Raw genomic sequence first — 27,048 nt, forward strand, 5'->3', positions numbered from 1 at the left:
AGCCTATGTGAGTGTGTGCGCGCGCGCGCGATCTACGCGCAAAAGCTTATCGCTTACCCTTTTCCGCGCACCGCTTGCGCCGTTCACGCGCAAGGAGAGCTAACCCCGCTAAAGGGGTTCGGTTCGTTGCCGGAGAAGACGCAACCCCATCCCCCTCATGCACCCGCCACCCCCCTCACCCTTTCAGAGCAACTGCTTCGAATGTCCCAAAAAAAAAAAAGTGTACGGACTCGTTCGCGATGTCAACTCGATGCCAGTACGAACGGCTGAACCCCGAATCCTACCTTTTGCCTAAAATCCGACACCCCAACAAGCAGCAGCAGCAGCCGAGCAGTAACAGCAGCCGAGCCAGCAGCAGCAGCAGTGCCAATACCACATACACACACACACATGCACGGAACGGGCTCGGACGCACACAGAGAGCCAGAAGCGCAAAGAGCGCAGAGCGGCGGCGGGGCTGGTCTCGTACCTTTTTGGACGGAAGGGTTGCCAACTCTCGCGTATTAATATCGTGGCGATGCGCACGAACGGCGTCAGTCGAGTTTTGCGGCGGGTTGAATCGGATCGGTGTCGCGGTGTCGCGCAAAGCGCTTACACACAGGTATCACAGACGCACACACCAGCACAGGCCAGCGCAGTGGTAGAGTGGTAGAGCAGCAGCGTGCAGCAAGCCAGAGACTCGCCCAGCCACGGCAGCCCTCCTGTCGAACGGCCAGCAGAGGAGGACGTGTTTTTCTTTTCTTACGAGACGGAGGCGCGGGGTTCGATCGGTGATCTGTGTCCGGCCAATTTTCCCTCCTAGCCGAGCATTCTTCGAGCGACGGCCGTGTGCGCGGTGTGTGTTTCATAGCAAAGTTGGAACTTTGGAGCCATTTGGTTTGGCGCTTCGGTCAAAGCGGTCCGGGCGGTAGAGTGACAAAGAAAAGCCCCATTTTCGCACCCCCCTAGTGAAGTGTTGGGGTCCTTGTGTATGTGCGTGTATGTGTCTCTTGAGAAAGCGAGTGTGTTTTTCTATTTGTGGTGCATCGCCGTGCACGTGCTTTTCATACACGCCCGGTGTGTTGGTGGTTTTGGGTGGCACGGCTGCGTGCGAATTTCTTTGCCGCGTTTGTCAGACTAGTATTGTATTAGGGAAAACTCTGTAACAACAACAGTAGTAGGCTGTGCCGTGTGTCTGGAGCTCGCTGTCTGGTGACTTGTGTGCGACAGTTTTCGCTAGGGACAGTGTTGGAGGAACAGTATCGGAATTTGCCTCGGGAAGTGCCCCGTGGGCCAAACAAAGCAAGAGGACGCCCGAGTCCACGCCTAGCCAAGATGAGTGCCACACCGCCGGTCCATGTGCTGCAGGCGATACACGCGTTCGTCGCCAAGATGGGCATCCGGGAGCCGCGGCTGACCGTGTCGAGCGGTTCGCGCAACGGCGACAGCTACTCGGGCGACGTGTACCGGATCGTGATCGCGCCGGGCAGCCGGGACATTGAGGACTTCGAGAACAACAACAACACGAACAGCAGCAATCGGATGCACGGCGAACGGCCGGCCCCCGTCGGCCACGGGCTGCCCATCAGAGCAACCACCACCACGGTCGATGCGAACGGCAACGAGGAGAAGGACGACGGCAACAACGGCCTGCTGAACGCAGAGTAAGTAGACAAACCATCCCGTGCCCCGGTGGTGGTCAGTGCAGTGCATGTGTACCGCTCGTTGGGCTGGTTGGGGTGTTCCCCCATTCCCCCAAATTGTTTTTTTTTGTTGGGGGAAACAACGAACACAACACCACCTGCAGATAAAGTGGCATCCAATTCGGTAGAGGGAAGGTGTGCGATGCTTTCTTATCAATATTCACACACCCCGGGCCCGATGCGACAAATGTGTTTGGCTTTGCCCGCTGACATATTGATTGGTAACAAACTGTGCGTGTGTGTGTGTGTGTATGTGGGAGTGTTGCAACAGTGTTACAAGATTGGGTTTGCCACCGTCTGTATCGAGCCCGTTGCTCAATGCCGACGAACTTAAACAACCACAGTAAACATTAAGCAAAACAAAGGAAGCACCCAATGGCTGTTTGCATTAGTTGGCTGCAAATTACAATTGCAGGGTCGAAAAGGGCAACGGTTAGAGCAGTGGTCGGCAAAGTCAGGACCGCCGCAACATCAGATCTGGCCCGCGAAACGATTTGCCTGTTTCTTTTTAAGATAGGAAGAAACTATTCGTATAAAAAAGATACTGAACAACTTTTAGCATGAAGTTTGCCTGCCGTCGCACTTTTCCACCCTTGAGAACATTGAGTAATATGGCTTGATGGACTAATCATTACTGTGGTTTTGAGATGTTCTGATGACTTTGGAACACTTTCTTGACTCTTTCTTACGGGAATTATTATTATTATTATTATTATTATTAAATTCATTCAAACCAGATTCTATTTATCTGCGTAATTGATGCCTACAACATCGTTAAGTAGTAAAATTACATTTATCTTAGTAGAGTTAAAATCTTTTTTCCTTGTACTCGATAACCGCAGGTAAACGCTTTTCAAAGTCATTGCAAGCCGAACGCACAACTTCGTTGAAGCTTTATGGTGTTGTAGCTGAGTCATGTCGGAAGCAAACACTTTTCACAAAAATATTTTAACACAAGGCTTTAAATGGCTTTTGATAATGAAAAACCATGGCAATTCTTATTTGATCGATATAGCTCCCCCAATCAACTCAGGTGATGAATTTTGATATCGCTTGACTGCTTGAATGAAGCCGTTAAATGGTGGTATATCAAGAACATGCTCCATAAATTCAATCGTTGTGCTTGTTCAAAACTACCACCAGAGCACTAATTTTTTTATCCAAAAATAATAATGCTGTGACTAGCATGTGCTTTAAGCAGCAACTGAGATCTGACTACCGTACTACTTTGACAATTGGTTTTAATAATATGAATTACCAATCTTTAACCTTGATTGGATAGCATTATTACACAATAAACAACAATATCATCAATCGTATTGCTTGATAGCATTATCCAATTATTTGGTTTGAAATCTTTTATAATGTAACAATTTGAGTGCTAAATTAACTGGCCCGCCGTTTCTTGAACATTTACACAATATGGCCCTTTACCTTCAAAAGTTTGCCGCGACTGCTGGGTTAGAGCGTTTGGCGGCAATTAAAGTTCTAAACATAAACGACAACACGTTTTATGGTAAACGACGAACCCCCCGCCACAGTACTGGAGATGTTAATGCTATTTTCTTTTGTATGCGTTTTTGCTCTTTTTTCCTGTTTTTGTTGTTGTTATTGTTAAACCGTGCCCACCAACTGTGTGTGTGCGCGCGTGCGCGTGTGTGTGTTTAGCTGCACGTTACCTCTGCTTGTTTTGATGGAGGCGCACAGTGGATTGTAGCCGGCCACAGTGCGTAAATGCATTGCCGAAGCCGCCCGCACACTACCAAAACGTGGGTGCAAGCCCCAACCGGATGCAGATGATCAAACAGCACACAGCGAAGCGGGCGGGTTTGCTTGCTCGAAGGTAATGGCGCGCATAGTTTACTCGGACAATGGTCATTGTCTACGCGACACTTCTAAGCGTAAGACGACGACCCTGCTGTTGGTTGATGATCATCATTCTCCAGTTGTGTGTGTGTGTGTGTGGTTGCTCAACCCAACGGGGAGGGCGATCGATTGACCCACATTTGTGACGGCGTGACTTTGAACTACATTTAAACGAAGCGCAGCACACACACACACCTCTTTGGTCCGGCTGCCGTCCCTCGGAGAACTTGAGAATTCTAACTCAATTGAAGCTAATGTTTCCAGACCGGGGCGGCTGTAATGTGGGACGGCGGTGGCAATGCAGTGCTGTCTTCTTTTATACATCTTCATTAAACACAATGATTACAGTAAAATGGTTGTGCCAAAGACGCGGAAGGTTTGGTTTTGGTGCGTTATTTTAATGCAACAGAAATGCATTTTTTAGGGGTTTTTTTTCTAAATGAAAACTTTGCTTTGCATTTTCAAACCTCGCCACACTAACTGGTGCATGCAACTTCATTCATGAGAAGGATGCCGCGCGCGCGTGAAACGCGATCCTCAGTCGTTCGCGAATCCCGCCCGGCTCGCCCCGTCTGAAGCTGGTCCGGAAACCTTCTAGACTCCTGTTTTGTGGCCCTGTCCGCTTTGCGGTTTCGTTCTACCTGCGCTGTTGCTTGGTGGAATGGAATGTGGCAGAATTCACACCGAAAACCGTACGACGTAATTTGCAGACAAACACAAACACACACAGCAAGCGAGGCTCGCGCGGAACCCATCGCGGCTGCTCCATACCCAAAGCCCGGTTGACCCAAAGCCTGCAGCCACCGCCACTGGTAAGAGGGCTGGGGAGGTGGGAGAGAATGATCGGGAAGGGCCCAGCGTTGGGGTAAAGTTGTTTGCAAGCTCTGCTTCCTCCAGCATCAACCTTCCCCCGACAGCACCGCGCGGACGGACCGGCGCCCGCTAAAGAACGCACACAGAACGACGGGAACGCGACTTATTAAAAAATACGCAAAACATAACATCCCCCCCCCCCCCCTGAGGTGGGGAGGGCCGGAAAGGGTAGAGACGGAAGAGGAGACAGTGGACAGTGGGGACCGGAAAGGCGTTCGGGGTTGGCGAGAAACCTGTTTTTCGGTTTTCCCTTTCGCTCCATTCAACTGGTCTTCTTGTTGTTCTACGTGCGTTCTCGCGAGAACGTTGTTGACTTGCCCGGGGCTGTGTGTGTGTGTGTGTGCGCGCGAGCGTTCGCGTTCTTGCGGCGCCCCGTTCGCCCACCTTGCACCGCCACCGCCACAGCACCGCAAAAGCAAACCCACGGGGCTGGATGTTCTGGATTTCGAGCACGTTTCTAACTGAGAACCAACGCCAACGCTGCTGCTGGTGCTGCTTGTTGTTGTTGACTTTTAATGGCCACCCCAGTTCTCTTCCCTCCCTCTCCCTCCCTTTCCTAATGCTGTTCTGACGGCGTGCTTGCGGCGTGATCGTTATCGGTTTCGGGGTGGCCCCGCGGGTTTGCGAATACTGACCTTCATTCCGTTGACTGGCCGGGGAGGGGCCACGGAGTAGCGGGTGTGTGAGTCACGGGCGGTGGAAGTCCGAGCAGGAATTTAAAGAATGTGTGCACCTCATCCCTCACACAGCAAACGAAGGAAGACGCGACCCTCACAAACACGCTCAAGAACGTGCGCGCGCTCGCGCCTACATTGCGCAAAGCGTGGAGCAGCACCACGCGGTGGAGATACAAATCGGAAGCGAAGCGCGAGTTTTTGGCTGCTGCAAAACAAAACAGCAGCGCGTTCGCTTTTACGGGGTAGGCCCTGTAGTGGAATTTGGTGAAAAAAAATCTCACTGAGAACAAACAGCCCACGGAAGAAGGAAAAAAAAACAATGTTCCGACGTGTTTGATGATTGATGGATCACGCTGTGGGCGCGCTGACACGTGGCGGGCGACTGGCGCCATCTCCTGTCCGGATAGCATCGGGCAACAGATAGCTGGTGCTCCAAAATAACAACAAGAACAAGCGCCCGATATTTGCCATTCCCCCCCATCCCTCCAAATAAGGAGAGGTCAGTAGACGATGCTGCCGAAACGCAGCAACACCGTCTCCGCTGCAAGCACGCCCCTGCGCTGCCTGCGGCATGACAAATGGCACATGGTGTGCCGGGTGCCCTTGTCACCGACCCCACACAGCACTTCGCGCGCGATCAATCTTTTCGGGTGGTTTCGCTTTCAATGCCGCCCGTCGGCCCGAGAGGCCGTTGAACGCGGGCCAGCCGAAATGGGCAGGCGACGCTAAAAACTCACACAACAGCATTAGCATAACAATGGGCTTTTAGCATCGGCATTGGATTGGAATGTGGGGGGGGGGGGGTGAGTGGGGCTAGAGTGGGATGTTAGAATCTTTGAAGCACCGGTCACCGGGCGCATGTTTTGAAGTTCGGTGGCGCGTAAGCAAGGTTAGGCAACGCCTTAGAATGGTAGGCGATAGGCGACTCGTTTAGTGGTCTTTACCGGCGCTAATGGTTTGACTGATCCGGAGTGGCAGGGCTAGGTGGTGGTTTACTCCTACGGAGGTTTCCTGTAGCGCTATTCCGCATCTAGGTTAGGGTTTGGAAACATTTTCAAACGATTTGTTTAAGTGTGGCTCTGTGCAAACAAATAGTGTGGACGTCTGTGCAGCAGAACAAAAACAGACACACACCAAAAAGCATACATACTAATGCGGTCAGTTGGTCAATCGGGCAGAGGAATTGGCAGGGTCCAAACATTAGCCCCTTACCCCCTTCCCCCCTTGCGGATACGTCGAGAAATGTTTAAATATGTGCGCTGCGTTTGCTGAAAAGTATTTTTCCTCACTGTTTTTGGTTGGTTTGCTGTTGTATGCCCTCGTTTTCGCTTGCCACCCAAATTCTGTCCCATTTCGGCGACCTGTTCTATTGGGCAAAGCGTCGTCCGCTTTCTGGAGGGGTAGGTGATAGTTCCCCCCCCCCTCCTTCTTGCTCTCTGTTGTTGCGATCTGTCTAGTGCGATGAACTCAAATTTAAATTCCCCACTCGACGCTGATCGCGATCGCGTTTGCCGTCATTTTTCGCGTACAGGGTTGGGTGCGCCCTTCGTGTGAACCCTGGAAACTGCAATCTCACACCAAGCACACACACACACACACACACACACACACACACAAAGACAAGCCGACGGTACTGGTCCCTTGCCTCGCCCCGCGCAAATGCAACACGCGGTCAGAGCGCACCTCGCGGCCCTTTTCTGGGATTCGATCTGCTGAGGCTGGCAAAACACACACACACAGGCGGCCAAGGGTGGCGGGTTTGCGGGCGCAGCAACCTCAGCTAACCGAAAGAAAGAAGCAGAACAGACAAAAAACCACACACAAGACACACAAGACACACAAATGACCACCGTCACAGGGGAACGCAGACGCGATCTTCTTTTTTCCGCTTTTTTAGGTACCGGAGAGAAAGAGGGGGAGCGGAGGGTGTGTGTGTGCGGGGGCGTGTGTTTAAAGTTCGCCGAAGACGCGAGTGCGCCGTGGGGCGCATTTTGCAGATGGTTGCTTTTTCCCACAATTATCATCGTCGAGCCGCGTCTGGGGCGCTCCTCGGGTTCGACAAACGGCCGCGGCCCGGGTGCGCGCGCGCTCGCTCGCTCGTGTGTGTGTGTGTGTGTGCGGGAGGAGCAGCGGAAGGAAATGTAGACCAATAGACCAGATGGTGTGCGAGATCCTTTCCGGATCCCTCGCCAAAGCAGCAGCAGCGGGAGTAGGAGGAGGAGTAGGAGGAGGAAGGCTGCACACTTTCACCCGCGCCGATCGTGCCGACGACCCGGTGTCGAGCTGCTGCCTGGATGGGGTGCGGTAAGGCCTGTGCGGAAAGGGAATGGGGAGGGAGGGGGGAGAGGGGCTAATTGGAAGCCACCAGAGAAGGGCTGCACATGTGTGTGTGTGTGTCCAGAGCGAAGCGAAAAGGGAAAGAAAGGCGGAGGAATAAAAAAAAATAAAACTCGCCGATCAGATGCGGCCTCCCATTACCGCATACAGGCGCGGCTGCTGCTGCTGCTGCTGTTGGTGCTGCTGGGCTGAGGGAATCCGCTGTGAACACCTCGAAAAGTGCAGACGTTGACAAAAATCCTTCGTAAACACACCGGGAGAGGGGGGAGGGGGCAGGGGGGGGAAAGGGTTGAGAGGGTGAAAGGGGGAAGTGGTCTGAGAGATGATCAGGTTTCTCCCCTCCCCTCCCCTCCCCTCCCCTTCCCTCCCGGTCGTCTTGTCGATTACGTTTGCGAACGCGCGACAGCGCGCGCCCAGGCCATTGACCGCGGGAGTTCATCGGTGAGGTTTCAGCTTTCGAACCGGAGTTTCTGTCTGCCTGTGTGTGTGTCTGTGTGTGTGTGACCGGAGCTGCCCTTGTTTCCTTCTATCTCCACGCAAGCACACGCGCTCGCGCTGCCAAGACCGTTAAGAGCAAATCCGGCGTGGTTGCTGGTGCTGGTGGGGTGCTGCTGCTGCCCTTTGGTAGTGATGGTGGTGGCGGCTGTGATGGGGTCCCAGTGTTGGGCGGCAGTGTGGGCTTTTTTGTTCTTCTGTTCCGTTTGGTTTTGTTTCGCCCGTGTGACCCAGTCAGCTTTTTCTTGCCTTTTTTTGTTCTTCTTTCTTTTCGTTCGGTGTTTGGTATTCGGCGAGACTGTGTTTGGTCTTGTTGTTGGTTTGCGAGAAAGCACACTGAAGCACATTCGTCTCGCCGGTCCAGCCGCTCTCGCGCCCTGTGTGTGTGTGTGCGGGGCCGCTGATTAACTACATCTGTGCTTGTGGTGTGACGTTGCCATTTTCATCCGCAGGGCGTCGACGGGCGCCGTCCCCGTACGGTAGGTCAGTGTTTGACGCTTCTTTGTTGCTGTTGTTGTTGTTGTTGTTGTTGTTGTTGTTGTTGTTGCTGTTGTTGCTGCTGCGGTCCCCTGTTCTCCGGAAGGGACGTTGGACGCCCCCAGAGCGCCCCCAGAAAAGCAAAACAATTGCACTGCAAAAAACGGAGGAATGTTGGGAAGGAACGCGTGGGACGCGAGGGGGCTGGTAAATGAAGAGTTATGCGACGTAACAGTAACAATAACAAAAGAAAAAAAAAGCAAAAAAAAAGTGCCAATGTGTACTACAAAAAGAAGAAGCAAAAAGAAAAATAAACAAACCAACCGCTTCGTTCTCACTCACACGGCTCTCGGCTGCTTTATTCAACAACGTCACGAGCAACTCCTCGTGGCCCTTTGGTGTGTGTGTGTGTGTGGATTGGTAATTGTTTATTTTAGCCCTTCTTTCCTCCTGCAAAAGCTCCTTCCTACCCCTTTTCTTTCCCCTCATTCTTTCAAACCTTCTCGTTAAATGCCGAATGAGCAGGCGACGAACCCCGTAATGGTGTCAAATTTCGAGCCGGTCATCGAATTTTGGCATTTTTTTTTGTCGAGCAGGCGGTGAAAAGAATGTACCCCTTCCTGCCTTGCACTCACTCATCCCCGTTCCCCGATCGATGCTTTGATTTCATCCCCCCATTTCTTTTGCTGTTCGCAGCACGTGCTTAGTTGCGTGATTTTGGCTTCCACCACGGGAACCGCCCGTACCGAAACAATTTCGGACCCGTCGTGCCGCTCCGAAACCGTCGAAAAGTGGCCGAGTTATACACCCAACAGACCCCCTCCTCCTCGCCATTCCCTTGGTTGCTTGGTTTCCTGTTACAAAACACAACCACCCGGCACGCACTTTGTTCCTGTCTCTTGGTTCCGTTCTCTCTACCGAGGGGAAAGCTTTGCCTCGATCACACACACACACACACACACACGCACGTGATCGTGAGTTGGTGAAGGTTTTGGTACAGCAAAAACATCTGTACGGTGTGATTGTTAAAGTGATAAATTTCAAAACCATACACACTCACACAGATACACAGGCCGACGGCAATCGATTTGCTCGCCAACGCTTTTTCAAGGCGCGTCGTATCCACATTTCCGCATCCCAGCGCTGCGTTCTGCTTTCCCAGCTCGCTGTACCCAGTGCCTGGGGATGTTTGCAAAAGAAGAAAGTTTCGTTGCAACTGTAAACTGTTTTTGTTTGTGACACAAATACAAAGTGAGATGAATAATAATAAAAAAGAAAGAAAAACCCTCGACAAACTGTAATCGAACAAAGCCTGGGCGCACTCTTGAGCGGCACTGGTCGGTGAAAGGGTTCATCGTCTTTACCAGCTGCTGCTGCTGCTGGTAATGTTGGCCGACCGTGATTGTACTGGGTGGCGTACGTGCATCAACACACCGCCGCCGCCCCCTAACCGGGCCATACGATTGCGAGGTCGCAAAATAATCGTTTCCAAAATAAAACAAAAATCAACCAAAAAAATGAACCGAAAAGGGGCAACAAAAGCGTTGATGCAAAAAAAAAAAAAACAAAATAAATAAAATATGTACCCATAAAATAAAGGTGATTTCAAAAAAAAAATAACCTCCCCCCCACCTCTCGCGCACAACAAGCACGAGGGGGTAACGTCAACCGGCACTTTTTGAATGCAATATCAAGCGTGCGCGCGCTGGTGCAGCATAATACCAGCCCAGTAAGACTGGAAACTGACCACGAACAATCTGATCAACACACGCACACACACATACACGAACAGCAAGCAGAGGGTCGAGACACACGATCGGCGGTGTCTCAGCTGTCCCTTTCCCAAAATTTTCAACCGCGGCCGGGCGCACGCTGTGAGTCTTAACCGAGCGCTCGTACGCCGCGTGATCGTGTTGTCGTCATCGGGCCGCGCGCCCCCCCCCTCCCCCTCCCGGTCCGCAGTGCAATTTACGAGTCGGCGGCCGAAATTGCGTACGTGAGATCACTGACCTCAGGCTGGCTGGCTTTACCTGCCAGACCTGGTCGTCGTCTTCCGAAGAGAGGGGAAGGGGGTACTGTGAGGGAACCCACCGATGCCGTTCCAGTTTTGGGGTCCGATTCCTTTCCAATTCATATGGCGCGCGCGTAAGGTGGCGCACTTCTAAACGGGATGTAGAGGAACCCTTCCCCCCTCTCGCTCTCTCTCTCTTTCTTGCTATACTACACACCAGTAAAAGATGGGGTGGCGAGGGGGTGGTGTTGAGTTGTGAAAAGTTCACGAGAAATCTGGTGCGCTAGTGGCATCGACACATAGGGGAAAGGGGTTTTAATATTTAATGTTTTTTTTTCCGAAAATTATGATTGTCGATTGTTTTGTGCGAAGGGCACGCAGAGAGAGCTCTTGTTGGTGTTTTTTGTATGCTAGAATTTCACAACATGCAAAAAATAAAAAGAGAATGTCGAGGGTTTGTGTGTAGAGTGCTTTTTATTTTTATATTTTAATTTATATTTTAAATTTTTAATTTATAATGCATAATGGTAGAGGAACCGTTTATTTCCTATTCGCAAAGCGAAACAGACATTTCACTGTGCCAAAAAGGCTTTTTGTTGTAAAAAACACCTCTTCAATGCGGAAGATAGGCCCCTTTCTGTGTCTTTCGAATTGAAATCAATTTGCATTCAATATATATGCAAAAAAGACACACGCACCATTCACGCACGTACGCAGCGGTTGCTAAGCTCAGCTCAAACTTTCGCCTTAAAGAAACGCACCAAAAATAAAACCATCACATCTACACACACACACACTCACGCACACATGATGCGAAAGCTGCCGCTCAGCTGAGAAGGAATGCATAACGGGGTGCGTGAGTAAATTTAACCGCCGGCTAAGACACAAGAAGAATCGGTGTGTGTGTGTGTGTGTGTGTGTCGAATACGATCGCGTCGCGGTGATGCCATTTCCCAAGCGAACAGCGGAAGTCAGGAAAGTGTGTGTGTGTGTATTTAATAATGGGGAAAAAAGAAGAAAGAGATCAAAATTAAACAGACGACGAACCCCTTAACACAAATGTACACAGCCACAGAAACGCGCACCGTGTGGTCCCTTTAAATGATTTGCGTGACGGAACAGGGAACGGGAGGCGGCAGGACGGATGCGCACATTTGGTCGCGCTAATCGGACGGTTCATCGGTTCAAACAAAGGCAAACAAAAAAAAAAGAAAAGAAAACGCGGTTAGCAAATATCGCAGGCAAAAAGGCAGAGGCGGGGCTTGCATAATCGGCAACAAGCGAAAACCCCTTATTTGCGGTACAACAAATCGATGATCCCTCACCGCCAAACCAAATCCAAGCAACCGCCGGCCATCGATTTGTTTGTTTTTTTTTCTTCCCTCCTTCCTTCCGTCTTGGCGGAAAACATGAGCCGCGGGGCGCCCCCAAACGGGCCACGGTTTTCATGGCTTGCTTCGCGTGCGTGCACACGTGCGCGCCGCACACACGTTGGTTCCATATGGTTTTTTGTTATTGTTGTTGCTGTGCAAAACACAAAGTTCAGCAAAACGGCTTCCCTTACCACCTTTCACCCATTTTTTTTTGCTGTCCCTCTCCCTCCCCTTCACATCACCCTTGGTATGAGCAAACGTAACTGTTAGTAATCGGTATGTAAACAGTGTGAATGTGTCACCGTCGGCAGGTTTTCCGTATTTTCACACCTGTGTCAAGTGGTGGATTGATTTAGCGAGCGTCTATCCACAATAGAGAAAGAGAGAGAGAGAGAAGTAGTGGAGCGACAGAGGGTGAGAAAAGATGCAAGGGACGGAGCGCGATTGTGGGGCTGAAGTATGTTACGGACCTAGATCGTTGTATGTAGTAGATGCTACCAGCCAATGGTGAGTGTCTCTCTCTCTAGAGTCTTTGAAGAACGGACACACACACACACACACTTGTACATACAGGCACACTTGTGCACACAAACACACTGGGCGGGTGGTGGGCAGATGTTGACTTTGCCACCCCATTTCGCTAAAGGGACACACAACGCTGAGCGTGACAAGTTTCACCAATTATGTCAGCCCTTTTCAGCGTGCGGGCCGGACCGCGATCGCGCGCGCTCGCCCGGCCATGTGTTATGCAGTGGGCCTGACATTTTCTTGGGCCTGAGTCCCAAGACCTCCCTCCCTCCCTTTCAAGTGAGACCTCCCTCCCTTTCAACCCAACTGCCAAAGGTGCTAATGGTTATGATCAACACGGGGCACGGGGAAGGGGTATCACTTGTGAGTGTGTTATACTATTATTGTACGTTCCGCCACGGCCTGTACCACGGCAGGCTGCATGAAGGGTGATGAAGGGTGATCATTTGCTAGTCCAATGCACAGGAGGTGCTGTGTGTGCATTATGCGAAAAAAAAAAAAACACACACACACACATCGAAACAGTGTTTCCCTTTGTTTTGTGTGATCCCCGGGCCCAGCCGGAATTCGATCAATGGGCTTTTTGTGTTCGCGGAACCTCCAGTACGTGGAAAGTGACGCGAAGAATAAATTAACACGACAGTTTTAACAAAAGCAGCAATTTAGCAAAACAATATAATTCGCGCAGTTTTGAAACTGGTTTACGCTTATGTTGACTAGGTCATGATTGCGAGACAGAAATACACAAGGAATGATAAAAGGGAGTGCGTTTTATTTGAACCTTTTCTTTTTCTTCTTTTAACTTATGGATGACAGTTCATTGCAAGCTCATTTCAGGCTCAATTATGGGGTCTTGGTTCAGTTGCACCAGAGCGTGTGTTGGTAAAACCCCGCGTGCTAATGAATATATTACGAGATCATCCCAGTTACGGGGGCATTTGCAGGATGATGATAACTAAGCTGATGCTAATGAGATACTTCTTTCTCGCTCTCTCTCTCTTTTTTCCCTTTTTTCGCTGTCTTTGTTTGACACCCTTCGGTAGTACACTGCCCAGATGTGTTGCATACACATCGCCGTGCAATGTGTGTTGGTGACAGTTGTGTTTGTAGAAAACGGGGTTCAGCCGTTGTAGAGAGCCGCGTAGGAGTTGTGATTTGAGTTATCTCGTACGTTCGATGCTATGCTTATTCGCTGTGGCGGCAGCGTTGCTATTCCTATTCCACTCCAAGGCGGCTTGGCGGTACGCTGATAACTGGGAATGCACCCAGTTCCGATGGTGCAATTGCAAACTAGAAACACACACACACACACACTCGTTCTAGATGTAGTATGCGCTGGAATGATTTAATTCCTCCCCCCCCCCTTCTACCCCGGGCAAAACACGTTCCCAATCCGTAATAAACAACTCATGCACTCCCCTCCTCAACCGTCCGTCCGCTCTTACTAACCAACCCTTCTTCTTGGCGAAACCGTTCCGTCCACCTTTTGCAGGCTGATGTTTGCCGAGCTGCCGAAGCCGTTCAGCGTGATCGCGAAGGTGGCCCCGACCACGAGCCTGCGCCGCTCGCTCTACAACAGCTCCGCGCACTTCCAGCGCGAAAAGTACGTGTTCGACGTGGTGCTGCCGATGTTCGAGCGCTTCCAGCAGGCGCGCGGCCTGCGCACCGCCAAAAGCTTCGCGCACTACCCGAGCGTGATCGTGTCGGAGTGCTGCGAGGGCTTCGAGTACATTCTGCAGCGCGACCTGATGGCGCACGGGTACCGCAACTTTCCGCGCACGGAGCCGCTCGCGTACGAGGACGTGCTGCTGGTGCTGACCCACCTCGCCCAGTTCCACGCGATCTCGTTCGCGATGCAGCAGCAGGCACCGGACGCGTACGCCCAGATCGTGAGCGAGCTGCAGGAGACGATCTTTGTGCCGCCGCTGCACAGCTCGTTCGTCGACTTTCTGCAGCGCAAGGTGGACTACGCGATCGAGACGCTGCAGCGCAATCCGGCGGCGGGCGACGGGGCGGTCGCGGAGCGGCTGTGCCGGTTCCGGGACGAGTACGGGCAGGCGATGGTGGACTGCGTGCAGAACCGGGACGATACCGTCATCTGCCACGGGGACTGCTGGATCAGCAACATCCTGTACCGGCCGATGGTAAGTGTGGGAAGGGGGGGGGGTGGTTGAGGGGAGGTGGGAGCAGGCAGGCAGGCAAGAAGGCAGCACCCGAGGGGATACGAGACTGGTGGCACCGATTGTAACTTGTTTTTTTGCTTCTTTTCTTTCCTCTGCTCTTGTAGCCGGCCCAGCGTAACGGTACCGACGATGGGCACAACAACAACAACAACAACAACAACAACAATGGCTTCAACAACCATCAGCACAACCACCACCACCACCACCACAGCCAGAATGCCAAAGAGCTCAAGTTTCTCGACTGGCAGGTGGCCCGGTGTGCCACGCCCGCCATCGACCTGTCCTACTTTATCTTCTGCTGCACGGACAGCGAGCTGCGCGAGCGGCTGCCCGAGCTGCTGCGCAAGTACCACAGCGCGCTGGTGCGCCGCATGGACGAGCTCGGCACGGTGAACGGGCGGGAGCTGTTCCCCTTCGAGCGGCTCCAAATGCACATGAAGAAGTACGCCCGGTTCGGTTTCGGTAGGTACAGCGTTCGGCCGTAGAGCGTAGACGAGTCTCACGCGTTCTTTGGGCCTTCGATCGATTACTAATCCCCCCTTCCCATACACAACAGGCATGGCACTGATGACGCTCCATTCGACGTGCTGCGTGGAGAAGGATTTGCCGAACGTGTCGGCCGCGCTCGAGACGACGGAGCTGGTCGACATCGACGAGCTCGCCAAGGACATGCTGTACAACCCGGCTTACATTAAGCGGATGTCGGGCGTTTGCCGCGACATGGTACGGTTCGGTTACCTGTAACCACGGCAGGGTGTGTGTGTGTGTGCGTGTGTGTGTGTGTGCCATCTGGACAGCCAGCAATCTCGCATTCTCTTCCCATTCCCCACTGTCGTTCTTTCTTTCGTGCGCCCGCGCGCTCTCTCTCTCTCTCTCTTCCTGTGCGAAAGTGGTTCGCGGGACAAACGGCCCGCCATGGCCGCTACAAATTGGAGCATTTGTTTCCAAGTTTTATTTCTTTTTTTTTGCGGCCCCTGTCTAAGGGATAGTTAAGGTAGTACTTAAGGCTAAGCTAGAACCCATTTCGCGCGTTGTGTTTTATCCTATGCAGTATTTTACCCATTAACCTGCGGCTTTGCGTTGCGCACATATTACCACAATACCAATCAGCGCCAGGCCATCGCCACAAATGAACCTGCAGTTCGAACAAAACAAATTCTTCACCACTACAGTATTGGGCTCGCGCGGTGGGTCTTTTTATAATAGAGCAGCCATGGGGAGGCAGCAGGGAGCTCGCAATTGCCAGTGCGGCGTATGTGGATGTAACGGTGCGAATAGGGAAGCAAAGCACCGGGGCACCACGACACGACGAGCGAGTACCGGACAGGGGACGGGACGACGCGCGAGAAGGCTAAGAGCTAAGTTACCAATTAGGCAAAAAGGAGCGCGCGCAACTACTACTGCACACTGAAACATTACGAATCGTAATTTGAAATTATTTCACAATCATCACATTTTAGTGATTGGCACAAAGATATTAGGCAGCGTTTAGCAGGTAAGCAGGACGGCCCACCAGTCCACCGCCCAGTGGTGGTGGTGCCGGTGGTGCCGATGGTACAATTTTAATACAGGTCTGTGTGTGTGTGTGTGAATGTATGTGTGCGAGAGAGAGAGTGAGAGAGCGTGAGACAGGGTGAGAGAGAGAGAGTGTGTGTGAGAGAGAGAGAGAGAGAGAGAGAGAGAGAGAGTAAGTTAGGTGTTTAGGCGGTTAGTGGAGTTACCCATACCTGCAAGTACAGTTTGCATGAGTTTGGCTGGCAGCATATGGATTCTGTAGTATGATGTTGTCGAAAGCGCGCGCCGCGTGTGTCAAAATCGCTTGTGCACAGCCGGCGCGCGGTGGGTGGCACGGGCACGGCAGTTACGATGCTTTAAGTTGCGCGAGAAGAACAAACGTGTGGAGCAAAACCCGGATACCACTAGAACACTACGCCCCAGAAGAAGAAGAAAAAAACCCTAACACATCCATCGCAACCGACCAACCAACCAACCGGTAACGCCCATGTATTCAAAATTCCAAAAAAGGAAACAAAAAACAAACAAACAAACAAACTGCATTTTGCAAACAAAAAACTGTCTGACGTTCCTTTAATCATAGCTTTACCATTCGGGTGGTTTTTTTGTTGTTGTTGTTAAACGTATATTTATTCGCAAAGCATAAGCAAAAATAGGCACAACTCAGGTAGTTTGTAGAGATAAATCGTTAAGGTTTTGCTTACTTAGGCATACGTAAGCTCGTTACACATCGTCTCCCACGACGAAGTGGCCGCCAATCTGTAATGATGCTATCAATAAAAATCGATACACTATGTACAAAATGAACATTGTTTTTTTTTTTTTACTTTTTCGCCAATGCAAAGCAAGAGTTTTCCCTGCGGCAGATCTTGGAGATGATGGCAGAAGACAGACACGACACGACACCATCTCTTCATTGACTTCAAAGCTACAAATGATAGCCAGGATAAAACTATGCGACGCTATGAACTCTTTTGGAATCCCGGCCGAACTGATAAGGCTAGTTAGAATGACTATGACCAACGTCACATGCCAGGTGAGGGTGGATGGAAAACTCTCAGGACCTTTGGCTACCACCAATGGTCTGCGCCAGGGGGATGGGCTTGCTTGTCTCTTATTCAACCTGGCGCTAGAGAGAGCCATCCGTGACTCGAGGGTGGAGACTACGGGAACCATCTTCTATAAGTCAATGCTCAAATCCTGGCATACGCTGATGATGAGACATCATTGGTCTGCGGCTCTCCTATGTAGCAGAAGCCTACCAAGGGATCGAACAGGCGGCAGAGAACCTGGATTGTAGATAAACGAGGCAAAGACCAAACTGATGGTGGCAACATCAGCGGCCCTACCAATAAATAATCCAAATCTACGTAGGCATCACGTACAGATAGGCGAACGCACGTTTGAAGTTGTCACAGAATTCACCTATCTTGGGTCAAAGGTCAGCAACGACAGTAGAATATTAGTTGAGTTGCGCGTAAGGATGCTGGCTGTCAACCGGTCATTCTACAGCCTGAAAAATCAGTTCACATCAAAGAACCTTTCACGATGGACGAAGCTGGGACTATATAGCACCTATATAGTACCGACACTCACATACGCCTCTGAGACATGGACACTGTCCAAATCTGACGAAACTTTCTTATCCGCGTTCGAGAGGTTGAAGATGCTCAGAAGGATACTTGGCCCCTTATGTGTGGAAGGAAAATGGAGGTGCCGCTATAATGACGAGCTATAAGAGATGTACGGTGACCTGACTGTCGTGCAGCGTATCAAGCTCGCCAGGCTCCGGCGGGCTGGCCATATTGTACGCATGGAAACGGACGACCCAGTCTGTAAAGTCTTTTTAGGCCGTCCACAAGGACGGAGGAGGCGTGGTAGGCCCAAAATGAGGTTCTTGCAAGAAACAGATTCGAACACTCCTGAGGCAGGCCAAGACCGCAAAGCGGTTGTAGCGCCGGATAAGTAAGTAAGTAAGTAAGTAAGTAAGTAAGTATTCTGTTTGTGCCGTACATCGTCTATGTTTGTTTTGTGCGGACACAACAGTAAGTAAGTAAGTAAGTAAGTAAGTAAGTAAGTAAGTAAGTAAGTAAGTAAGTAAGTAAGTAAGTAAGTGAGTAAGTAAGTAAGTAAGTAAGTAAGTAAGCGCGCGCGTAAGTAAGTAAGCGTAAGTGCGCGTAAGTAAGTAAGTAAGTAAGTGCGCGCGCGCGCGCGCGCGCGCGCGCGTAAGCGCGCGCGTAAGTAAGTAAGTAAGTAAGTAAGTAAGTAAGTAAGTAAGTAAGTAAGTAAGTAAGTAAGTAAGTACAAATCAATACACCGTTTGCCGGGTGAACGGCAGCCAAACTGTCACAGATATAGACAGCTGTTGAGAAACATCTTGAAAGTTTTGAATAATGCTGTTAACATTGAAAACAGTGTAAAAACAGCTATGAAATCTGCAGAAAATGGATTTCGTTTGCCCGCCGATCAAAATCGAGCAGTTGAGTGCGAGCTCGACATGAACTTGAAGCGTTGCCTTAGCTTGCCATAAAAGGGAAACACTTTTGGCTTTGCGCGCTATAAAGCACATCGATGGATTTATAGTATGTTTGAGTCACCCTGTTAGTTTTAAACGGTTATTTTTAACGGTTTGGTTATAATGAATAGAAACGCAGTAAAAAGCGGCGCAATGAATGTCCCACTGTCCCCAGGTTTAAGTACAAAAGCTACTAGAGGCTGCTCTGACTGCTATCGCGATGTGGTGTATGATACAATGTGTTTGTTTATTTGTTTTTAATTGCAATCCTAGTATTTAAAAAGTAGATTGAATCATGATAGATAATACCGTTTACCGCATGTCCAATCTTTGGTTTGAATAATGCCCAAACCAGCTGGCCGTTTATTTTTTCCTTTTTGTGGTCCTCACGTCCCATCAAGTGACATTCACACCGACCAGCCTGTGCAACCGTGAAATGTCAGGATCTTGCCAGGATTTCGATCACTCACACACGCACAGACGGCACACTACAACACGGCTTGAAGCGCACGCTCGAGATGTATAATATTCGGCTCGCAATCAACATAGAGAGAGAGAGCGAGAGAATCATCAGACCACCGTCATCATCACCATCATCATCGCCAGCTACTTGGTGGTTCTCTCGCTTGCTCGCCACGGAACCGCCGCCAAACACCTTTCGCTTCCGCTCGGCTTCAGTCGCGGCAAGCCGGATAAGTGCAAGCCGCCCGCAGAACGAAAGCTAAAAATAGTAAAGTGAAGTAGTCAAACGCGTTTTTCCCTTCCATTTACGCCCGCGTGGACGGCCGCAGCTTGCCGTCCCGCTTGAAGTTTTCGGGCCGGTTTCGGCGTGCCGGAGCTGCGGGTGCTGCAAGTAGTGCGCTCGGAGACGCGCGTGCGGTAGAAGAACAGGTTTGCCCGTGCGCCGCGAAGTGCATCGCGCGCAACATCTCTTTGTGTGTTGGCGCGCTCTTGGCGCGTTCGCAGTAGTAGCGCTGCTGTTCGCTTCAACCATTCCAGTAAGTATCCTTTTCCTACCCCTTACCTCGCCGGGGGGCCCAATTGGGAGGCAAGACGGGACAGGCAAGCTCGGTGCAACTCAAAAACCGTGTTTTGTGGGTTGCGTGAAATTACAGCATCCTTCTTACTAGCCCCATTCCTCAATCGCGTGTGCGCCTCTGTGTGTGACAAATGTTGTGTGTTTGGCATCCCGGGACGGTGTACCGCAGCATCCCGTGTACGAGTCGAAAAAAAAAGGTTGTTCCCCTTTGCCCGAAATCTCGCATCTTCTTGCCACCATCAACACCATCAACGGAAATTTACGCTAGCCAAGTAGAGTGTGGAAGAGGTGTACAGGGGAGGGGGGAGGAGGGGGGCTGTAGTAAGTGTGCATGTGTGAAACAAGTGCGTCGCGACGGAGCTAGAAACACTCTCTCTCTCCCGGCTGCTTTGTTTTGTTTTGCATCAGCCGCTCTCGTGTGTGTGCGCACTCTCTCTCTCTTTCTCTCACTCTTTCACTGTATCTATCGGAGAAGTTTCATCACGCGGTAGCACATGGAGCCGCATTGCCTGTGTGTAGGTTGCGCAGAGTTTGCGCGCACGTGTGTGTGAATTGTGCAATGACGATGTTCTTGTTCGGCCTGCCATATCCCGGGGAATGTAGGTTGCATCGAAAGTGATGGTTGTGTTTTGATTCAATCGTTTTGTTTTGTAACTAAGCTGGGTAAAACACAATTCGAGTAGCGTTTAGGATGTTGAGCTAAGTAGTTGAATTGATGTTTTTTTTAAATATTTCCCAAACAAATCGATACGGCGTGATCCTTTTCTACGCGTTTCCAAGGACCTAAATCTCGCTTAAATATCCGGTTCGAAGGACCAAATTTTCGCCAAATATGTCAATCGACTTTGTGTTTGTTTTGAGAGACGTGCTAGACCAGCTTCGTCTTGCTGTGAGTACATAGCATTTTTTTAAATTTTGTACCATAATATCGTTCGACACAAATACACCAAATCACCTGCCCGATGTCTACAGCACAAACATATTCTCAAATTGTGATTGACATTCTTAAAACAAAAACATGAAAATTTTCACAATCTCAAAATAACATTTGTTCAGGCGACCAAACAAAACAAAACAAAAAAAATGGCCGCATTTCACACAGTGTGCATCGGCCGAGCACATCCGCTCCGCGCCAAAGGAGGAACAGGGGGGGAGGGGGGGTTGGTTATAAAATAGCTAAAAACGGCTCACACAGAAGTTTTCGTGCCAATGTACACATCGACCCGTGTCGATGTGCTCGTTCCGACAAACTGCACCATGTGCAGTTTCGCCCGTAAACACAAACAATTCGAGCGCTCGCCCTCACCTCACCTGATACCGCACACTGCACTGCTTTCCCCACACACATATACACACGCGCACACACTGCACAAAAGCACATGCAGCAAGAAGCTACGAAGGCGTGCATGCACGTTCGATCGAACCGATCAACAAGACTATGGGGCGAGTTTGCGCCCTTCGCTAGACTAGCGCACCCGACCCGAGCGCCTACCGTCTCGGGTGGCGAATATCTATCGCTGTGTGAGAGGAGAAAACACGAAAAGGAGGATGACTCGAAGAGGTAGGTGGGAAGGGAGTGGAGCAGAGTCGTTGTTAAAAAGCTAGAAACCGAATGCATTTGTTTTTTGTTGCGCCAGCAACGCTTCGCACTGCGCAGTTGATGCTGCGCTGCACATGTGTGACCAAGGGGAAGGGGAGGGGAGGGGATGGGATGGATGTTTCGTGTTGTGTGTTGTGGTACTTCACCCGCTGTCCCACCCACGACCCCACGTCCGTATGGGGCATGGCGTGGCCGTCGGGTTCACCGGTTGCAGCGGATGCGGATTCTAACCCCGACCGCGTGTTTACCAATGAGGATCGAAGTAGGCGAGAGAGAGTGGGTGAGTTTTGTGTTGAGTGCATTGGCTTTCGCGCTAGCGGAAGAGGGCGAACCCTCCCCCCCCCCCTCGTCGTACGAATTCGAGACGGGAATCCACGCTAAACTTCGGCACACATGGGCACAAGGTCCCATCAGGGTGGTTCGGCCGCCAAGCGACTTGTCGGTGTGTGTTGCCTCGGTGGCAAAATAACAAGCCGTGGCATCGATGCCGTACCTGCAGCGGCCGGTGCAGTAGTCGGTAGTGGTTTGAGAAAAATGGTTTTTCCCACTTTCCCGATGACGTCCGAACTGCTGCGGCAGTGTGTCCGCGTGGATCTTGATCGAATATAAATATAAACATATATTATCTACAGACACACACACACACACACACACATAAAGAGGAAGATTTTTCTTTGGTCAGCCAGTTGGTCAGCCAGCTGGCGAAGATTTTGCGGCGAGTCCGGACAAAAAAGAAAAAAGAAGCAACCCCAACACACGGCGTGTCAACATCGAACTATTTCCGTACGCCGGACAGTTGGCCTAAGTTTTGATGGTAGAATATTTGTGTTTGTCTGTGAAGCAGGTGTCGGAGAAGGTGAAAATGAACGAAAGAAAAAGACTATGCAAATTGGATTTCCCCAAGAAGCTGTCCATTTTCCCGCGCTTCAAACATTGTGCTCACAACAGCGCAGAATGTTGCGTGTTTCCCGCGGTACTCTGTTTGTAGCCAGAGAACAGAGCCCCGAGGTCAAGATGCAGCTTTGGGTGTTTGTGTTTGATGCTGGGTGATCGTGCTTTATTTCTTCTTTACCCTCTTCACCCGTCAGCGTCAACCCTTCGCACGTTACGTACGGTACGTGGCGCTGAGCTGCGGAAGGACTATATTTATAAATGTGCAGCAAATTAAAATTGTTGCACCCGCCCGGCGCACAACAGCAGGTTCTCGGCTCTTGTACAGGAAGTAGCGACTGTGGGGTAAGGTGCGATCATTCGCACCTTTCACGTTTCTCTGCAATTAATTGGTTTTTGTGTTGGTGGAAATGTTTTATGTGTGTTAGAGCATGAAGCGTATGGGTGTAAGTTCACAGGTTGATGCAAACATTTATCGTTCTGGGATTGGATGGTGTACGTTCTGTTTCCTGGTTGGAAATAACTTATTGTGGTGGAAAGGTTTTTTAACTATTTTGCTGATATTTTAGAGCGATCTACTCATAATTTGTTTTAAGATATGTAAGTTTTCTAGTTGGCGTAAACGTCCTACACGGACATAGACCCTTCGAGACTTAATTCAGCACCACGCAGCTGGATAGACAAGTCCTTGCTTACACATGTGCCTCATGATTAATTGACTGTTTCTCAAATATGTTTGAATGTGGAAATGGGGAAGCAGTATACACATTGTGGGATGTATTCTTCTTGTACTTGACTCTACTTCCTACGCGAACATTGCTGGCCGCATATACAGGCTTTTGAGACTTTATTCAGCACCACGTAGCCGGATAGTCAAGTCTTTGCTACAGGAGGGGACGTTCCATGCTAGCCTTGAACCCACGACGAGTCGTGCGAGTTGACGACTGTACTACGGGACCATCCCAAAATCGTGGGATATATTCACCAACATAAAAAAAACTGTAAATAAAACCGTGTGACAGATTTCAAAAATAAGGGATATACAGTCTTTCCTCGAGTTACGCGCATAATGCGTCCCGGAGACATTCGTGTAACTCGGATTTTCGCGTAAGTCGAATATCACGTTTTACAGCCTCTTAAAATACTCTTGTTTTAAAATGATTTTTGTTTAAAATTAGTGCTTTTATGCTTTTTTTACTTATTTAATTCAATTCGTGTAGAAATTTTGATTATTTCTGTCTTTTTAGTTATTTAAATGTTTTGGACAAATAGCAATTTATTTTTCATTTGACAAATGTTGGAGAAAATTGTATTGATTTAACATATGAGCTGTCAAAAATAAAAACTTCGCGTAACTCGAGTGTCGCGTAACTCGGGGAAAGACAGCAGTCAATTTCCTCGAGGAAGTGGTAAGAACACGGAAAATCCTGTAGGTAATAAAAAGATTCCGCGATGGCTTTTTTCAAGAAAAAGTAACGCAATGGATTAGATCAAACTAGATTCAGTCATCGAGGTACAGTCGTCAACTTGTCTGACTTAACAACATGCACGTCATGGGTTCAAGCCCCAAATGAACCGTACCCCCATACGTTGGACTATCCTGTTATGGTAACCAATATGTCACAATGTGGTAACCAAGCCCAACAAGGGGGTACAGGCACGCCTTGACCGACAGCGGTTGTTGTGCCAATAGAAGTAGATTCGGTCGAACGACTTTTAGTCAGATTTAAGGCTTCCCCAATCAACACATGTAAGATCTCCTGAAGAACTGATCAATAACGCTTTAGATGACGTCATTAAATGTTGAGTTTGGGCCCTCCTTGAATGCATGCAATCCCCCTCCTTTATTGAGCCTGTTATGCTATTTAGTGCCAAAATAGTACACATCAATCTGTAGTTTACACTAGCAGAAGGAAATATTGTGCATCTCTGTCACGACCAGTTAAGCTCGAACGGGAAGGACAACACTGAACCGAATCGCCATCACTCCGTGACGCATCCGAGAGCACTACTAGCACGGTTGCAGCTCACGGTTGCAACATGCACCCTTTGTGCAGGTAATGGTGAGGTGCACTTATTGTTGCATTTGTTCCTGTTGCTGGAATCACCCTGCACTCCACACTACCCGTGCAAAAACGGGAGTGTGGGGGTGCATCGTGAGTCCCCTCACCCAGTTACGGAGACCAAAAAGTAAGTGGGACAGTGTGTGTGAGTGTGCGTCCAGCAGCAAGACACAGCGCAAGTTGTTTCATCTTAGAGGTAATGGCAATGTCACTATTGCGAGTAAATCATTGATTGACTTTTGGCGCATGTAAAAGTGCAGCAAAGCCACAAGGCGTGTTTCAATCAGCCAAATGCTCCAAGACAGCATGCAAATTCGCGTCGTAGAAATGTGCATTAAGCTGTCCTGCTGAGTCCAAATAATGTCTGAACAGGCGGGGGGGAAAAAGTCAGACAAAATAATAAGTTGGAGCGCTGAAGGGCAACTGCTAAAAGTGGGACCGCGCAGATACGTTCCTACTCGCAACAACTACTCAACAGTATGGCCCCAGCATCGGAAAGTCTAGCCATGATTAAGGGGTACATGGGTGCGCGTGTGTGTGTGAGCTGGCAAAATAAAGAAAACACTAGCCGCTTGCGTTGCACCGGTGATAATAATTCTTTATCGTGTCACGTTCCCTCATCGACAGCATCGCAACAGTTGCACTCCTTGCGCGACGGCGGCAAAATGGAATCGACAATGCAACCCACCAACAACCGGTGCCAGCACAATGCACCACTTGCAGCCAGCGTTGGATGGGTGGCTGGTTGAGCACTTTGTGTGAGCAGTTGTGCAGTTCCGTGTACACACACTAGGGAAGAAATCCATCGTGGCCGTATTGCATCGATCGTACGATGGAGTGAAGTGCGAGAGTGCCTTGCATGCTCGTACAAGGGGGAGAGCAAGTCAAACAGATAGAAAGAAAGAGAGTGAGAGATAAAAAAAGAGAGAGAGCGAGAGAGAGAGAGGCAGTGGAAGAGGGGGGAGCGGAGGCTTGAAATATACTTCCGTTTATGGGTAATGGGTAACGTGCTCTTCTCAGTGTGGGTTCGCTTACGTTCGCGGAGATGCACTTTTTTGCATTTAACCCCTCTCCTCCTCCTTCACGCTCGTTACATGTCTTTCTCGCCATGCATCTGTGTGTGTGTGTGTGCGGGAGGTTGTAGCAATTGCAGTGTGCCACAGCATATCGTTACACTTAACTGCAGTTGCAACCGGGGTGAAGCTGACTGATGTAAGCGATGGTTCGCTGGCGTGATTCGCAACGCTGCGCCCTGGCTGAGAATTGACGGGGGCTGGAACGCGTCCCAGAGACTGAGCTATATTTTGGCCTTGAAGCCTCATTGGACAATTTTACATGGCTGTGTGTGTGTGAATGTTGTATTTTTTCATTCGCTTCAAGTTGTACTCGTTTGCCAATAAAACGGTCTAGTGTATTATCAAGCAAACTCAGCTTGGCCGCGATACTCTTCTCGCGATACTACTGCCACGAATCCTGATTGTTTAATGGTAACATTATGGTAAATATAATTTTCTCCTCTGCTATTACATGCTGGTTGAAGTTTGGCAGTTGCTCAACTAACTGAAATAAAAAAATTGACACTTTTAAGACAAAACTTAGTCAGTTTAGAGGGACAATGTAGTTGCAAACAAAGAAAAACAAACAACATAAGCCCAATGTTGTTGTTACGAGCCGAGCTTCTTCGGCAGGCCACGCGAAGGATTGGCCCTCAGCAAGAGTCGCAGGGTCGTAGCGGAGGAGAAACAAACAGCGGACTTTTGGGCAGAGTCTTTGACTCTTTACCTATCAACCAGTCCTTCCCGCTAGTTGCTTCTAATCCAAAGGTTGGGAAGCCTATGCATACGGAAGGGGGTGTGTAGCTTGGAAATCCAGGGGTTCTGACCTTTTTCGGATGTTGGAATTAAAGCTCTTAACTCCAAGAACTTCTGCGTTTGAATCGCTGTTTATTGAATATATGGCCTACTTGTATACTAAATTTGTCCTTACCGATTATACGCTCGGACTGGATAGTTCGGGTTTCCAGAAACTTCTTATTTTGACGTGGAAGGATTTGAAAGGATAAAACAATGGTTACTGGGATTAGGAAAATCAAATTGATTGAGGAGGAAATTAATAATAGTGTGCGTAACAGTTGTCATGATATGCGCGCTCCGGTTTATACAAGCACAGACCATGGGTTCGATTCCCATCCATATAGGACATTGTGCTTTCTAGAAAGACATCAATAATAAATACAAACATTGCTTTAGGCGCAATATCCAGGGCACACACACACAGAGATGCACAGCATCGATAGTGTTTGCATGAAATTGACAAACAAAACCATCAAAAAACTGGATCGGAATAATAATATGGTATTTTGAGGACATAAGCCATCAATGATGAAGAGCAAACATGCCAACATGCTGTCGTCGATTGGTTTGGGGCTTTATTTTCTGTTGTTTTGCGCTATCATTTTCCACCCAACAGGGGCGAACTGGGAAACTAACCTAATCGTAACGGCTCATCTCATCGCTAAGTGATTCCTTTTCAGGGCGGAAAAATCCACACGGCTGTAAAGTAACCGGGCGAGACAGAGAAAGAGAGAGAGAGAGAGCGATGCAGATAGAGATAGACTAGTACACACAGAAGATCCTTGTGTTTGTGAGTTACCCCGAGGGTCCTGGAGTACGGTACACATGCGAATATGCGCACTCGGTCCCATGCAGCATGCATTGTTCCGATGTCAGCGACTGGTGCCGGTGAGTGACCGGTAAAATCCCCCATTCCGATCCCGGTTCCGGTTCGGGAACGTGGAAAGCGAAAGCATTCTTCATCTACCCGGCTTTTCCGGCTTTTCCGGCCCGGTGTGGCCTGCGTATGTGTGAGTGAGCGCGTGCGTGCATATTGATGCCGCATTACAATATAGGCTTGTGGTGATTTG

The 27,048-nt window shown here is 49.8% G+C and overlaps 2 protein-coding genes across 3 annotated transcripts in view; both read left to right on the forward strand.

Moving 5' to 3' along the window:
- The first annotated feature begins 517 nt into the window (after window positions 1-517).
- LOC120893757 lies at window positions 518-16,824 on the forward strand. Its single transcript, XM_040295835.1, has 4 exons — window positions 518-1,643; window positions 13,812-14,463; window positions 14,607-14,964; window positions 15,059-16,824. The coding sequence occupies exons 1-4, from the start codon at window positions 1,315-1,317 to the stop codon at window positions 15,244-15,246; spliced, it is 1,527 nt and encodes a 508-aa protein (XP_040151769.1). The 5' UTR covers window positions 518-1,314; the 3' UTR covers window positions 15,247-16,824.
- Window positions 16,825-19,196: 2,372 nt separating this feature from the next.
- Window positions 19,197-27,048, forward strand: part of LOC120898834 (serine-rich adhesin for platelets) — a 66,316-nt gene continuing 58,464 nt past the window's right edge. For both annotated transcript variants that reach the window (XM_040305232.1, XM_040305233.1), the window contains exon 1: window positions 19,197-19,530. The gene's annotated coding sequence lies outside the window, so the exon portion shown is untranslated. The remainder of the gene's footprint in view (window positions 19,531-27,048) is intronic.

Source organism: Anopheles arabiensis, chromosome 2 (genome assembly GCF_016920715.1).
Source record: "Anopheles arabiensis isolate DONGOLA chromosome 2, AaraD3, whole genome shotgun sequence".
Taxonomy (NCBI): Eukaryota; Metazoa; Arthropoda; class Insecta; order Diptera; family Culicidae; genus Anopheles; species Anopheles arabiensis.